Raw genomic sequence first — 16,441 nt, forward strand, 5'->3', positions numbered from 1 at the left:
TGAAGCATTTGTTTATGATACATGCTATTCCTAACTAAAATTGTGTATCAACTAGCTAGTGCATTATTATAAATCAGTTGTTTAATATTAATATGTATTTAAACTGGATGAATTAAATGCCTGATTTGATTCCAAATTTCCAGCGATATGTTTTTCTGGGAAAAGTCATGACTAACTAGATTTGATTAGATTTTTGATGAGTATTAGTTTGATTTCTAAAACAATGCTTCATACTATGGTAGTTACATACATGTTACAATGATATATATTTGGCTTTTTACAACTTTCAACATAAACAGAAGCTAAATTTGCTGAAGTAGAATGTTTTGTTAGTCAATGTTTAACTTTCTATAAGGACTGGAATACACTCTTCGAATGATCTTAATGTTATTTTGGAATTGTACTAATGAAAAGAAAAACACTTAAATGATTAAATAATTAAATAAATTAATAATTGGGGTGAATTTAGGAGGATTGGGACACATTTGGCCATTGTGAAGTATTGGAAAAAGTGTCCCAATCAACCTGAATTCACCCCTAAATAAAATAATGTCTGCAGTCAGTATAAAGCTAACCATTGTGTTTTGCCCAAACTGAACTAAACAGGTTTTACACTAAAATCTCTTCTAAAAACAATATGATTGACATGAAAATCTTCTTGTCTAAAATGTAAGCCCAAACTTTTTGTAAAATCAACAAAATATGATTTTGACAGCTCTGTCTTGTTTTTGTTTTTTTCTTTTATTAGCATTTGCTTGAATGACATCCCACTACATTCTTTTGATGCAGTGTTTGGTCATGACAGCAAAGAATAGTCACATTACCAGACACTCTTTACAACACCTTCTAACTAGCCTGTCATTCTTACCGGTGTAAATGAGCAGTCTTAGTGACTCATGATCGAAATAATTTTTTTATCTAAAAGCTTTGGCTTAAAAAATACACTATATTGCCAAAAGAACCGGGACACTCCTCAAAATCATTGAACTCAGGTGTTCTAATCACTTCACGGGTATATAAAATATGTCGCGTGGGTTTCCATGGCAGAGCAGCTGCATCCAAGCCTTACATCACCAAGTGCAATGTAAAGTGTCGGATGCAGTGGTGTAAAGCATTCCGGCACTGGACTCTAGAGCAGTGGAGACGCGTTCTCTGGAGTGACCAATCATGCCTCTCTGTCTGGCAATCAGATAGCAGATCTGAGTTTGGCGTTTGCCAAGAGTACTTGCTTTACTGCCAAGTGTGCAAATTATCGTGTGGCGTTGTTTTTCAGGGGGTTAGGTTTAGCCCCTTAGTTACAGTGAAAGGTACTCTTAATGCTTCAGCACACCAAGACATTTTGGGCAATTTCATGCTCCCAACTTTGTGGGAACATTTTGGGGAGGGCCCCTTCCTGTTCCAACATGACTGCACACCAGTGCATGAGCGAATTTGGTGTGGAGGAACTTGACTGGCCTGCAAAAAGTCCTGACCTCAAAGAGCACCTTTGTGGGATGAATTAGAGCGGAGACTGCGAGCCAGGCATTCTCGTCCAAAATTAGTACCTGACCTCACAAATGTGAAACTGTTATAGCTGCAAAGGGTGGGACAACTCCAAATTAAACCATATGGATATAGAATGGAATGTCATTAAAGTTAATGTGCATGTAAAGGCAGGCATCCCAAAACTTTTGGCAATATAGTGTATCATTCACACAAACTAAGATATACAGTTTCATAACTGATAATCAATAGCTATTGTGGGACAACTGACTAGCGCTATCTAAACATTTGAACCTTTACATTCGTAATGTAGTATTTTGATGACTTTACTGACTAAAAGGTAGAACATAACAATATGAAACAAGAAGGTGCATTCATACTCTTGGCCGCATTAAGGAGATTATAGTGTGGTTAACCTCAGACCGCATATTTTTCAATCAGTTTCATGTTCACACATATTTGAAAATAAAAAACAATGAAATACAAAATAATTCAATACCAATAATAAATAATTCAATACCAATACTCCTTATCTGTCATTTGGCTTTATTTTGATAGCAAAGCATAAGGTGTTGCGGACATCAGAGAGGAAATCACATCCTCAGCACAAAATTACAATCCTGACATTCTTGACATAAACACCCAACAGTTTTAGACTTCACAAAAACGTTTGGGGTCATATTTTACCCCAACTCAAAAAAAAAAAAGAAATAATATTTTGCTTAACGAAAATGTAGTCCATCAGTGAATGTTACACAATGTGCTGTGCAAACAATCACACGTCATGCCATGACTGTGAGCTCATATCTATCCACGTTTAATTTTGGGTCAATTTCCCATCCTCTGTCTTGGATAAAAAAAGGCAAATCATTAACATAAAATTAATTATTATGATTTTTTTTTTGCATTGACATTATTTTCATAACAAATGAAAGCACGATTGAGCACATTTCTTCTTAAATTCTCATTAACAATTTATTGTACGGTATTAATACTATGTACACCAAGCTAGTATTTGTTCTATTGCAATTTATGTTGATTTAAATAAAATAAAAACATATTTATTGTGATAATAGAAAATGCAGTAATAATTTAATGCGGATCACCATTAAGATAAAAACAAAATACAAAAAAAAGGGAGAAAAGTAGAGCATGAACTTAGTGCTATCGTCTGCCAAACGTATCCATTTAAAATAATGCCAAGATGCAAAAAACCTTATATGGGTATTTCTACCAAATATTTTAATGATTAAATTCATTACTCATTATGAAATCAAAAATTAAAAATGCAAATGTACATTTTAATGGTGTAAACGAGGCTTCATTTTCTTTATGTTTTGATTTCTTCTGATATTTGAGGTGAAATGTTTTTGTAAGACTCACCTCAGCAGTTTTAATTTTAAAAAATGAGTCTCTATTAGTCTCTCATTGTTGGCTTTGGGCACTACAAAATCAGCATCAATCTTCGTAAAAAGATTTGCGAAATATTGGTGGTGTGTATGTGGTGTCACTACCTGCAAATATTTGTTGAGCAAATGATGCCGTCAAATGCTGATAAGACGCAAACGGCAATACAAAAATGCAGGTTTGTCAAAGTGTGACACTCCCTGTGTGGTGTAATAGGGGCCTTGAATGCGCTGAATTTTACAAGCGTTCATGAAAGTCTTTGCTAGATTGATTTATGGCTAAAACCATTCACCCCAACCCTGAAACAGTCTCAACCTAGACATGTGACGCTTTCCAAACTGTCAGTAATAAATGGGAAAGCAGGCTATAATGAGAGGGTGGAGGGCAAGGGCTCTTTTGCGGCATTGCTGCCTTTGGGCACCCCTGTTTGCAGCAGGCTACCTTCATGCACGTCTTCGTCGTCTGATTGGACGACAGGGGTGTTTGCTCCGTCCTCGTTAGAGGCCTGACTGTCACAGCTGGAGTTGGAAGACGTAGACAACATCCGTGTTTTGATCTCACAAGGGTCAGAAATTCTCAAGGACACGTCATTTCTCCGCAATCCATCCTCTTCTATGTCAGTGTGACCAAGAGCTGGAGAAGAAATGGATGATTTGTTCACTATGGAATTCTAGGGAATTTTATCTGCAAGATTTTTGTCAGTGATCATGCTCAGGTCTCAGCCACATGGCTTCAACATACAATGAGTGACCGTTTCTTATGACACTTATAGGATTAACAATAAAAGGCTTTTAAAGCAGTCCCTTTTCTCTTTTACAATGCAGTTAAAGCTGCTGTAAGCCAGTTTTATTTAACAGCACATAGAAAATGTTCCTACTACCTGACAGACATCACTGAAATAGGTGTCCTGAGAAATCACACCTGTCTCTGTGAAAGCCTTAAGCCCTATTCACACTGAAAATTGCTGCCCTGTTTTCCCCTCCCAAACCAGTTAAGTGTAAACAAGCCATCTGTATCTCACTGGCAGTCCCTTGGCTGACGCATGACCTCAAGTATTCTTGAACTCCTCCGACATTGCTAAAAGGCACCAGGCAGCAGACAGACAAAAATATTTCACATTTTAAAAAACTCTACTATAATGAAATATTTGTTATGCTGTTTGCCAAAATCAGAATACACAGTGACTTGTTATTGGCCATCAATGGAATTTATTTGTTTAATTTATTATTATTATTAAATTAAAAAATAATTACAAATGTTTTAATTATAAATCTATGGCCACAGAGAGAGAGAGAGAGAGAGAGAGAGAGAGAGAGAGAGAGAGAGAGAGAGAGAGAGAGATTAACAGGGCCTTTCTACAAAGCCACATCTTGACCCATTGGTCTCTGTAGTATTTTACCACCTCAAATGCACGCATTGATCAATTAACTAGTCTGTGGGACAGGGTTCACGCTTAACTGGTTTGACAAAAAAAAAATCTCGTTTGTAGGTGTTTCAACTCGACAGCAGTATGCAGTTGTATGAGGCAAAGCATTGTTGATACCTTAGTGTTTGCTGCATTGCATCACTGTTATTTGCTTATAGCTTATCTCTTGCTCTTAACTCATTTTGCTAGAAATCGTAAGGGTCATTCCTGTGTCCCCTTGATTTATATGGCACATAAGGAGCACAATTAAAGGGGGGGTGAAACACTCAGTTTCAGTCAATCTCATGTCAATCTTGAGTACCTATAGAGTAGTATTGCATCCTTCATATCTCCGAAAAGTCTTTAGTTTTATCATATTTATAAAAGAAATATGGGCTATAGGCGTATCGTGTGGGCGGAGCTAAAGAATGCCGAATGTGCACAAAGCGGTGACGTCCTCAAGCGTGGAGAAACCCATCGCTATCTCAGCTAATACAGATAATGATCCACAATCAAATCTGTGGCTGAAATAAATTGAACAGGAGAAACGGCAACATCAGGATGTCCGTCGCTGTGGTATGTACTGTATTAAGGGGCCTTTGTGTGTCTTTACGCGCAGTTTATGAGGACATGATTCGGTTTATGGACTATTGTATGTGACTAGACCTTAGAGGTAGCAAGCAAAACGGTTTTGCACGTCAGAGTCAGAATAGTGTAACGTTATACAGAACAACAATGGAGTAACCGTTAGCGCATTTGAATGACGAAGCACGCGATCGTATCGTTTACTGATGTTTACTCATGCGACGGTAGCCAATAGCAGAGACATTTGAAGTTGATTTACTCACCGGCTGCTTCCAAAGCAGGACCGCTCTGTCAAAAACACACTTCTTTGGTATGATTTGGTGAAGTCCTGTGACAGCAGTGACCGTGGAAATCCACTTTGCGACGCGACTGAAGCGATGCCTTGAAGCTTCCCGTCATTTCTGCGTTCAAATCGGTTCAAATGCAGCGCTGCCTTCCCGGAATGCTGTGCTGAAGCGTTGAAGTCGCTCGACGTCACCCATAGGAATAAAGTGGAGCGCGGCGCGTCATAAGTGTTCACGGACGACTGGATCTGCACCTGAGAGACTGTTTACGGCGTGCATTTCCTCTCTCTCCCTCTAGTTACGCGCGCGCGCACCCTACCGGGAGAAGAGCCCGTACAGCCCATACAAGGACCTTCTGATCTATTTAACGTCAAGTAGACCCATACTCGAAAAAAACTCGCCGAAACTTGTGAGAAACCGGAAGGAGTATTTTTAACACAGAAATACTCCATCAAACGTCCAACATTAGTTTTTGAAACTTTGTCTATGTTTAGGATGGGAATCCAAGTCTTTAAAGGTGTAAAAAGCTCAGTAGGCATGAAACAGCATTTCACCCCCCCTTTAAGTTATATGGCACATGGGGGCTCATTTGTAGCGCGGAGACCAACTTCAGGTTCCCTGAACTGCCTGCACCTCCCTGGCTCTGCACTGCTGATGTCACCCTGGAGGTTTCCCAGCCTGCCAGCTCTATTTGGTCCAAGACTCAGGTCTGCCCATGTGCCACGGCCCAAGTCCACCAATGCTCCATGACCCAGTCCCGTCCATGCTCCATGGCCCAGGCCCGCCTCTTCACGGCCCAGGCCCACCCATGATCCATAGCCCAGGCCTGATTTAAACCATTGCTATGATTGGTCTAACTTGTCTTCTTTTTCTGTTGCTTTTTTGCTAGTTTGAGCTTTGCGAAGTTATCATTTACACATCCTGCCTGAAATGTTATATTGTTTATAGTGAATGCAAATGCATTTGCACCCACCCAAGGTGTGTTGGCGCATTGCTATTTTGAGGAACTGAAAGCGGCGCAGTACTTTTTTGTTATTTAAAGTGCGTGTTAGTAATATGCGCCTATAGGCGGGTACACAACGCATGTACATAAATTTAAACTGACTCATCAGGTTGAGGGTTGTTATTCTGCCATGTAAATAGCGAATGGTGCGAGTGCAATTGGGTTTTAAAGGGAATGGGAGATGAGACTATGATTAGTTTATTGCATGTTATGCCCAAAACACATCATTAAAAATGAGTTCACCCAAAAATGAAATTTATGTCATTAATGACCTAATGTTGTTCCACCTGTAAGACCTCCGTTCATCTTCGGAACACACTAAGATATTTTTTTTATTTAGCCTGACATCGTATCTAAGTGTATGCACACTATACTGTCCATGTCCAGAAAGGGAATAAAAACATCATCAATCGTCACATCAGTTAGTTAGAATCTCTTGAAGCATCAAAAATACATTTTGGTCCAAAAATAACAAAAACTAAGACTTTAGCATTGTCTTCTCTTCAACATTTGTTATCAAACCTCAAATAAAGATTAAAATGGTCATGAATTAGCGTATTGATTCAGGATTCGGATCGCGTTTCAAACTGCCAAACTGCTGAAATCACGTGACGTTGGCGATACGAACTTCAAATTAATTCCTATGAAAGTTAAGCTTCCAAAGACATGAACTGAAAACATGTCAGACTGAACATGCGCTGTGAATCTATGCCATGAGCGCGGTCGCATTTACCTCAGCTCTCATCCCGAGAGCTCATTCAGCTCATACATGGCGGTGTAATCTGATTTCCTGCAGCGTGTGTGCCATGACACCCCCTCAGCGGCTAAATCACATTATATTGAACAGACACGTTCAGTTTTTAATTGTAGTGTCTGTTCTTTAACTGAACTGATTTTATGAAAATAAACGCTGTCGCTGTGGGAAAACTGAAAGTGATCCAGTAATCTAGTAGGTGGCTTTGGGAGTGGCCTGTAGAGCAGAAAAGCATTCTAGGATTTTTTGTCTTTCATCCCCATGAGACAAAAATACATTGTCTGTCTTTTCTCAGTCTAGAAAGCACCAATTTAAAACATTTCTACTACATTATTGACCAAGTTTAAATACTGATTCATCTTCCCAGTGCTGAAGCACCCCTTTAATGTGTGTTTACAGATTATTGAACTGGGGAATATTATCTTCATTATGTGCCATATACATCCGGGGAACATAGGACCCTGGGAACGTAAGTGTGTATCCGGAATCATCAACTTATAATGAAAATGAGGTTGCTTTGTTTGATGGCATGCTAGTCTGAATATATCCAAAGTTGCTATACTTGTTGTTATCGCACCCTGGGTGCAAATTCAACACACTCTCATGACAATTCATATTTCAAATTTTGAGGAATTGATGGCTAAATCATATAATTAATTTGAAATCACCGCCTCCTAAAATGATCACATTTTCTCATGAGAACAGGTTGACAAATTCACGCTAGTGCACAACGCCACTCTATATACTTTTATATCCGGAAAAAATATCATTGTTAGGATAAGATAAAATCTTTTTGGCAGTAAATTTGCAGCAACAAAGCAACCAGAAGTTGTCTATTTCAGGTGTCATGAATAACAGAGACAGATGGCAATGCAGTAAAATAGTGTTTTTCTTTATGCAAATACTAAATGGGAATGCACACAGTGGAACCCATGTCACTGTTGGATATTGCAGTCAAGTAACACCTCCTGCTAGCAATACAGAAACTTGTCAACCCACAATCAGTGTGAACGGCCATTTAGACTGGTCTGGAGTTTACTGGTTTACTGTATACCTGGAAGAGGAGATGTCAGTGCTCCTTCCTCTCCGCTGGCACTGAAGAAGACATCCAAGGTTTCCTGATCAGAGATGTCCATCAGGTCCATCTGTTCTAGCATATCGACGTTCACCTCCATTGATGAGATGCTTCCCAAGGGAGCTGGGATAGGAGAGTCAGAACAAATCAAAAAGGTTTTCCTATCAAAAGTTTTACCAAAATATGTAAAGCACAATTTTCCTAAATTTACCTGAACACTTTGTATAGCTTAAATGTATAGTTTTGAAGGAACTTTTTTAAAGGACGAAAATTAGATTAGAGTTAAAAAATGAAAAGAGTCACCCATATGTGTATGTTGAAACTCACGTCTCTTATAATCTATCTGTAGGTGTGCAGAAGAGAGGTAGACATCCACATCGTGTTGAAACACCTCCTCAAAGAACCGTTGTCTCTCTCTCAGCCTCATTTGCTGGGTCGACTCTGTGTCCGGGAGTCTCTGTGCATGTTCTGTCTCCGCTATCAGCAACAACAGGGACAGTAACTTCAGTCACATTTTATATAAACACCCATTAACAGTATAGTTGCTAAATTTTATAGCAGTTAGTGCTGCAATACTTTAAACGGACACGCTGCACTGTAGAACCCTCTTAATCCGCCAGCAGGGGGCATTCAAGTTACTTGAAATCTCTACTCTATTTTCAGTTTGAGCCTCATTACATTAATATTCAAATTACTATTTTATTTTTATCCAAAGCAGCAATTAGAGACATGTATCCAGTATCAACCATGATTTGCATGTCCATTACCTCATATCTCTTCTAATAAAATGCAGACATGTGGTTCACAGTTTTTGTTGGTTCTCTAAATTAAAAAAAAAACTTCTTGAGCCTTGTTCACTTCAGGCAATACTAAATGAAAAAGGCTAGAAAGAGAAGATACTGTGCTAAGACAAAATAAATGTTTGTGGGATATATGAGACTGTGTTAGAGATATAATATGAACATCTTGCATCAGTTTGTTCCTGATGAGTCAGAGGCCTGATTAAACCTTCTTTACTTAAGCCTTATTTGAATGAATGTATGGTGTGTGTATTAGGCTCATATTTAAATATAAGTCAGCATGTAAACATATTTGTTTGCATATCTTTTTTATAGAGAGGAAATTGCTATGTGCTAAAAATGGCCGATAAAGACATTATCTAGTGCCAAAATAAGTTTTATTCGATATATCAAGGTATTTATATGTATATACTGCCACAACAAGCAGTTACTTTCTTGAACAAGCAGTAGGCAATGTCTTGATTTGATAATCATAGTAAAACAGTTAAATTAAAAACATGTAAAACATGTTTTTTTGGGAGTAATTTTGTCTGTCCAAAAAAAAAAAAAAAAAAAAAACTGACCTTTGACCTGGAAGCAGATATGTTAGTAGTCATTGCTCTATATATGGAGACCTCTCAGTGTGTGTTAACATGTTCAACAATCTCAAAATAGACAATATGAGTCATCTGCCACCCTGGCCCTAAAAAAACTAAGGCATTAAAACATAAAAAAGCATTGCTTTACTCAGAACTGGTTGTTTAAGCTTTCATCAGATGCAGATTTTTTTTTTTTTTTTTTTTTTTTTTTTACATAAGAATCTTTTTACATTACACACACACACCAACTAGGCTAATTATGGGTTGCTATGTTCAGCCTGACATTTGTGTTTCACAGAATGTCCTTGAAAAGTGACACAGGAAAGCATTAGCTCAACTGAAATAACAGCCCTAAAGCCTGCACAACAGCTCTATAGAGAATGGCATTCTTTTACTTTCACAAGTCATTAATACATTCAGCCTCACGGAGACAGTGTCCCGCAACTCAACCATAATTAGAAGGCACAGGCTGAGCCTGAAATAATAGGATCTGCCTTTTAAACCTGGTCTAAAATAGGAATAATGTAAAGATTATCTGGTGTGTGCTAGGAGAGCTGATCACATTCAGCTGCTTTCAGACGTGCTGTAAAACAAGGCTGTTTTCGGAGGAGGATAACTGTGAACATGGAAGGCACTGTTAAAAGGGGGCCCATGGTTCTCTATGATACAGTGTACTCTTTTTGCCTGGGGTAATAAGGGTCATATATATATACAGTACACACACACACACATTACAATACTGTATAAGCCGTATTTTCTATCCTCTACACTGCCTCTGCCCCTAAACCTACCCATCACAGGAAACATTCTGCATTTTTACTTTCTCAAAATAAACTCATCTTGTATGATTTATAAGCATTTTGAAAAGTGGGGACCGCTGGCTGGTTACCACAATGTAGGTAATCTCAGGTTTTACTATCCTTATGGGGACATTTTGTCCCCACAATGTAATATAAACAAGGGCACACACACACACACACACACACACACACACACACACACACACACACACACACACACACACACACACACACACACACACACACACACACACAAAACATTGGCAAAAGTATTGATGTCTTCCCTTTATAAGTTCCTTGTGTTTGTTAGTCCTTGTTGGACCGTTGTTCTGTCTTGTCTACGTCTCCCGTTTTCCTGTTATTTCCCAGTTGATTTGTTTTGAGTTTATGTTTTTGATTATGTATTTTGCCCCCTCGTGGGTTTTGTTTTCTGTTTTGTTTTGTTAATAAATTATTCTTCATTTTCTGCACTTGTGTCCTCGCACTAGTTTTCTTTTGTTGAACGTAACATAATTATTCCACGGTTAACTGTTAGTAGTATTATAACAAAGTGGAAGCAAGTGGGAACAACAGCAACCTAGCCACAAATCTTAAATCACAGAGCGGGGTCAGTGCATGCTGAGGCGCACAGTACGCAGAAGTCGACTAGTCAAGGTTATGTTGTGGTGTTGTTTTTAGGGGTTGTGCATGGCCCCTTGGTTCCAATAAAAATAAATATTAATCATTCAACATACAAATACATTTTGGACAATTTCATGCTCCCAACTTTGTGGGAACCATTTGGGGATGGTCCCTTCCTGTTCCACATGACTGCACACCAGTGTACAAAACAAGGTCCATAAAGACATGTATGAGTGAGTTTGGTGTGGAGAAACTTGACTGGCATGCACAAAGTCCTGACCTCAACCCGACTTTTTCCAGCTTTGGGATGAATTAGAGCGGAGACTGTGAGCCAGGCCTTCTCATCCAACATCAGTGCCTGACCTCACAAATGTGCTTCGAGAAGAATGGTTAAAAATTCCCATAAGCACACTCCTTAACCTTGTGCAAAGACTTCCCAGAAGAGTTGAAGCTGTTATAGTATGGTGTGTGTGTGTGTGTGTACCTTCCGACCCCACGAGAAACAGTTACCATCCGAATAGCTTCAGCAACTCATCACTAACAGAGCGAGCTGGAAAATAAAAAAATTCCCAAATTTCCCGAATTTCCCCTGTTGGGGAGGAGGGCCACAATATCATGGCCACCAACAAACCCCTGAATATATTGTTATTTCTCTGGCTTTAACTTCTTGATATTCGGCAGCGGTGCCACAACGGAATGAATGGTTTCGTTCGCATCTTTCTTCGCCGCCATTACTGAACTACAACTCATACTAGAGCATTACATCAACGTCATCGTTCTCAGCCACTCCCTCTGTTCACTGATTGGACCGGTAAAATTTGTTCGGAGAAAACCTAAGAAGACACCGCAGTCCCAGACGGAGTACTGAAGGAAAATGAAAATTGAGTGGAAGTACGTAGGAGGGCAGAGCAAGGCTAGTTTTGCTATGCAGCAACTTTCCAAAATCAAATGCCAACACATGTTTACATTATTGACAGTGTGCAGAGACCATCATCCACCACCAATGTTTAAGCAGGTGTCTCATGTTGTTCCAAATCTGCATACAGAACAATATATTGAGGAACATATATTTTTTAAATGTCTCAATGTTTTTTTGTCCATACAATTAAAGTCCATGGGGGACATCAGGGTAAGTAAATGATGACAGAATGTTCATTTTTGAATGAATAACCACTTCCAAAATGAATGACCACAAATAAAAAAACTCTTTAATATGTCCATTGTTCTCTTAGACTAGCAATATACTTTTGCAACATGGAAAACCTGGGTACGACATTGATGACTGCATATCCTTTTTATTTCTGTTCCTGAATCCATGAGTCAACACATTTGACAGGCAAACTGCCAGAGTAGGCAGTTGTATAAGGTTTAGATGGGGTCATTCTCTCTCGCCTGGCAGTGGCAGTGAGGACGACGGGAGGCATCCAGGGGCCACAGCGCTGTCACTCTGAATAACTAATCAGAGCTGCACTAGCTGACCACTGTGCTCAGAATGGGCGAAGGGGGAGCCGGATGTCCCATTTGTGTTTCCATCTGACAGTCCATGAGCCACTTTGTGGCTTAGCACAAAATGTGTGTATACAGATTTGTCTTATGACTAGCCAATTCATTTAATATTTAACATATATTTAAAATTGTTTATCTGGTAATATATAATTAAGAAACATTATGAATATCGCAATGATTTTAAAGCTTTTTAATGTATTTACATTAAATCAGTTTTGTGATTGCGAGTTTGAGAGCATTAACAGAGATGTTGTAAACTCTCGTGTGTAAACTTAAGTTGTAAAAAGTTTGTAAATTTGATTCATTTCCGTAAATCAGTTCAAACTGGTTATTTCAGTTAATAGATTCAAAATGCATAAATGACAACCTATAAATATCGCAAAAGGCAACTTTGTGTGATCTAGCAGTTAGAAGACATTCTTAAAATTCTCTAGATATTCTCTAAATTCTTCATAGTTGAGGTGTGGTGCTTAAATTATAGTTTTGTTCTATGATACTGTTCCTCTTCCTTCCAGTAAGAAAGTACAGACAGTGCTTATATTTATTTTATTTTTTTTCATATTGTGACATACATTTGAGTGAAAAAAAAATTAGCTCCCCGCTTTAAAATGTAGGTGTGACCTTGCAGTCAATTGTATGTAAAGGGCTGGGGTTTTGGTGGAGAAGTCCAGCATATATCACCAGTGGGAATATCGAGTTTTGATTTTTTGATTAAATATTATGATACAAACACAAATTTAAAAAATAAAACATGTATACTGCAGATGAATTGTTCACAGCCAGATCAATAACATATTTAGAAAACTGTAACTTGAATGCAATTTAAACCCAGAACATTACTTAAATCCTGCAGGGACAAACTAGGCTTGTTGCAGGAGCTCGTCACAGTGGGACAGAAATAACATCTTTACTTACAGTGGCATTCTATTATCAAAATGTCAAACCATTCAACAATGTAAACTTGCCTCTTTGACCCCTGCAGGGATCTCCTCTTCCAATTTTACATGTCCTTGTCCAAGTTTAATATTTAAAAACGTACGCCAGTGTTTATATAAAAGGTTAAGAAAGGTTGAGGCACTTAAAACTTGACAGACATGCCATGAATGGATATTGCATAACCAGGCTGGTGTGACTCGGCCCTTGACATCTGCCATGTGCATATTTGCGTGTGTGCATGTGCGTGAAAATAAAACGATGATTTGGTGCTTCTGAAATAACGCAGGGTTAAGTGCTCTGCTCAGTGGTGCAGTGTTTTTACATTCTCTGGCATTCCCTTCCAGTCAAATCACATTTTCTCTGATGTAATCGAGAAAGGAGCAAGTCAGGGAAAATGTGATTTGACTGAGCTATTGTCATTAGAATTTTTTTGTTGTTGTTGCTGGCTACTCTTGCACTTAGCAAAATGCCAGTGCAGCGTGCATGGTGTTTATACATGTCAGCTGGCATATTTGGCAGAGCTTGTGAGTGTTCCTGACCTCTGGGTCACATTACTTGTAGGCAACAATATCTACATTCTATTATTTTACAATGCAATACTTAATATGGTGCACTTTGTGTATTTGAGCACTCATATTTTCCTTGTGTCCTTGTCTGATATTGAATGTGTAACCTACTTGTTGGTGAGTCTTTGTTTCTGTTAAAGGCAGTTTTTGTTTTATGTTTTCAATTTTGTTAATAAAAGTGGCACGTGGGTTGTGAACCTTGCCCACAGTGGACTTATAATGTTACAAAATATCAGACCTACAACAATGAACCCAGCAGTTGCCATCCTTCGTCTGCACAAGGCCGTCGATCCATTTAGGACTATGTGGAAGATTTTTGGGGACTTTGTTTTCATGTTGATTTTAATGACATTGCCTTAAAGGACATTTTTAGACATGGACTAAATATCTCGATGGATGAATCAGTCTCCCCAAATTCCTCCTTTCCGTGAGCCTACTCCGTTTTGATTGGTCAGATGGTGCAGGCTGTTGTGATTGGGCTACGTGCATCGTGTAATACAGTAACAAACGCCTTATTATAACTGAACTCCAGCTTTGTCAGTAGTCCAGAGGTTTCTATAGTACACACAGACAGTAACATGGAGGTCGATTTAACACCAATCCCACCACGAGTTCGAATCGTTGAAACATTGGAAGAACTATTCAAACCGAAACTTGAGCAGGCTGTTTCTCAGGTACATTATGAGAACTGTAATCCTCACCATCAGCATTAAAGGTGTCAGGAACTGGCTTTTTATTTTTTTTTATACTGTTGTCTGAGGTCAACTAATGACGTGATTTTTTTACATTCAAAAACATCATAACTAATAGGCTATTTTCTGCATTGGTTTTGAGGCTCTGTTCTGAACGCTGGGTTTTGATGGGCACTGGAGACATGGAAGTAAACGCCCACGGCTTGTCACGTCACAGACAAGGGAAAATGGTGCGAGGACTCATGTGCGAAAGAAGTGATAATTTATTATAAAAAGAAACAAATACAAAACAAAACCCACAAGGGGGCAAAAATACATAATCAAAACATAAACTCAAAAACATACCGAACTGGAATCACGGGGAAGACAGGAGACGCAGACATTACACAAGGATCCAACACAGACTGACAAACACAAGGAGCTTATAAAGGGAAGAAATCAAGAGGGAACAGGTGGGAGAAATCAAACACTAATCAGATAACAAGGGGGAGGGATCTGACAATGACAGGAGCACATGCAAGACGTCACAAAACCCACATGTGCACACAAGACAGGACAGGCATGTGACATTACCCCCTCAAGGAGCGGCTACCAGACACTCCACTAGGGACGGGAGGGACAGACCAGGGCGGGACGGGAGGGACAGACCAAACAGACAAGGAAGGAACAGACAAGGGAGGAGTACAGAAAATAAAAAGTTCAAGGGGCCATGATGGCCTGCAAAGTTCAGGTGGCCAGGGCGGAAGCAGAGCAAGATAATTGGGTGGTGCAGGAGGCACTTGGACCACCGGCACTGGGACCACCGGAACACGTTCCACCGGCACTGGGACCACCGGCACAGGGACGACCGGCACAGGGACCACCGGAGTTGTGGATGACACCCTGTGCTTCTCCCAAGCATGAAGGACTGCCACCAAGAAGCATCCCATTACAGCCCTCCGGGATGTGTCTGGACTCGGCACCACTGGCACAGGGACCGCCGGAACACGATCCACCGGCACAGGGACCGCCGGAACACGATCCACCGGCACAGGGACCACCGGAGTGGTGGATGAGACCCTGTGCTTCTCCCAAGCATGAAGGACTGCCACCACAATGCCTCCCATTATAGCCCTCCAGGCCATGTCTGGACTCAGGGCCCTCGGACTCGGGACCACCGGAACTGGCACCGAGGGAGACCTTCTCTGCTGAGTCCTAATTGTCTTGGTTGGATCCTTCTGTCACATCACAGACAAGGGAAAATGGTGCGAGGACTCGTGCAAAAGAAGTGATAATTTATTATAAAAAGAAACAAATACAAAACAAAACCCACAAGGGGGCAAAATACATAATCAAAACATAAACTCAAAAACATACCGAACTGGAATCACGGGGAAGACGGGAGACGCAAACATTACACAAGGATGCAACACAGACGGACAAACACAAGGAGCTTATAAAGGGAAGAAATCAAGAGGGAACAGGTGGGAGAAATCAACACTAATCAGATAACAAGGGGGAGGGATCTGACCAGGGGCGGAGCGGGGGGGTGGCTAATGGGGCTTAAGCCCCGAATGTTTTGTCAAAAGCCCCGAATCTTTTAGTAAAACAAAAAAAAATAAAAATATTTTGTTTCATTTCCTCTCAGTCTTTCAGACTGGAGCGGCAAAAAATGAAACAAAAGCTCCTTTACCGTGTGTGTGTGCGTGGCAGTCAGCACTGTCGCACATCACTCAGCTTGTTTGCCAATGCCAACTGCCAATAAAAACAAACGAAGAAGAATATACATCATCTTCTTCGTCGTTGTCATCAGGGATTGGCGGGCTTTTGTATTTCACCGGCGTCGTAGTTAACTATAGTTAACATGGACACTACACATTTTTTTTTAAAGGAACACTAAACCTCACCGGCCAGAGAGAGATTATGCATCAGACGAAAGTGTTACAGGTTTGTGAATCCGCTGTTGTA

The 16,441-nt window shown here is 39.8% G+C and overlaps 1 protein-coding gene across 1 annotated transcript in view; it reads right to left on the reverse strand.

Annotated features, from left to right (window-relative positions):
- Positions 1-2,007: 2,007 nt before the first annotated feature.
- Positions 2,008-16,441, reverse strand: part of si:ch211-253b8.5 (dysbindin) — a 59,572-nt gene continuing 45,138 nt past the window's right edge. The window contains exons 2-4 of the mRNA XM_067431078.1: positions 8,323-8,472; positions 7,975-8,118; positions 2,008-3,522 (exon numbers count right to left, since the gene is read on the reverse strand). Of these exons, the coding sequence (XP_067287179.1) occupies positions 3,254-3,522; positions 7,975-8,118; positions 8,323-8,472 (563 nt within the window). The 3' untranslated portion in view covers positions 2,008-3,253. The remainder of the gene's footprint in view (positions 3,523-7,974; positions 8,119-8,322; positions 8,473-16,441) is intronic.

The sequence above is a fragment of the Pseudorasbora parva genome, chromosome 22 (assembly GCF_024679245.1).
Source record: "Pseudorasbora parva isolate DD20220531a chromosome 22, ASM2467924v1, whole genome shotgun sequence".
In the NCBI taxonomy this organism is placed as follows: Eukaryota; Metazoa; Chordata; class Actinopteri; order Cypriniformes; family Gobionidae; genus Pseudorasbora; species Pseudorasbora parva.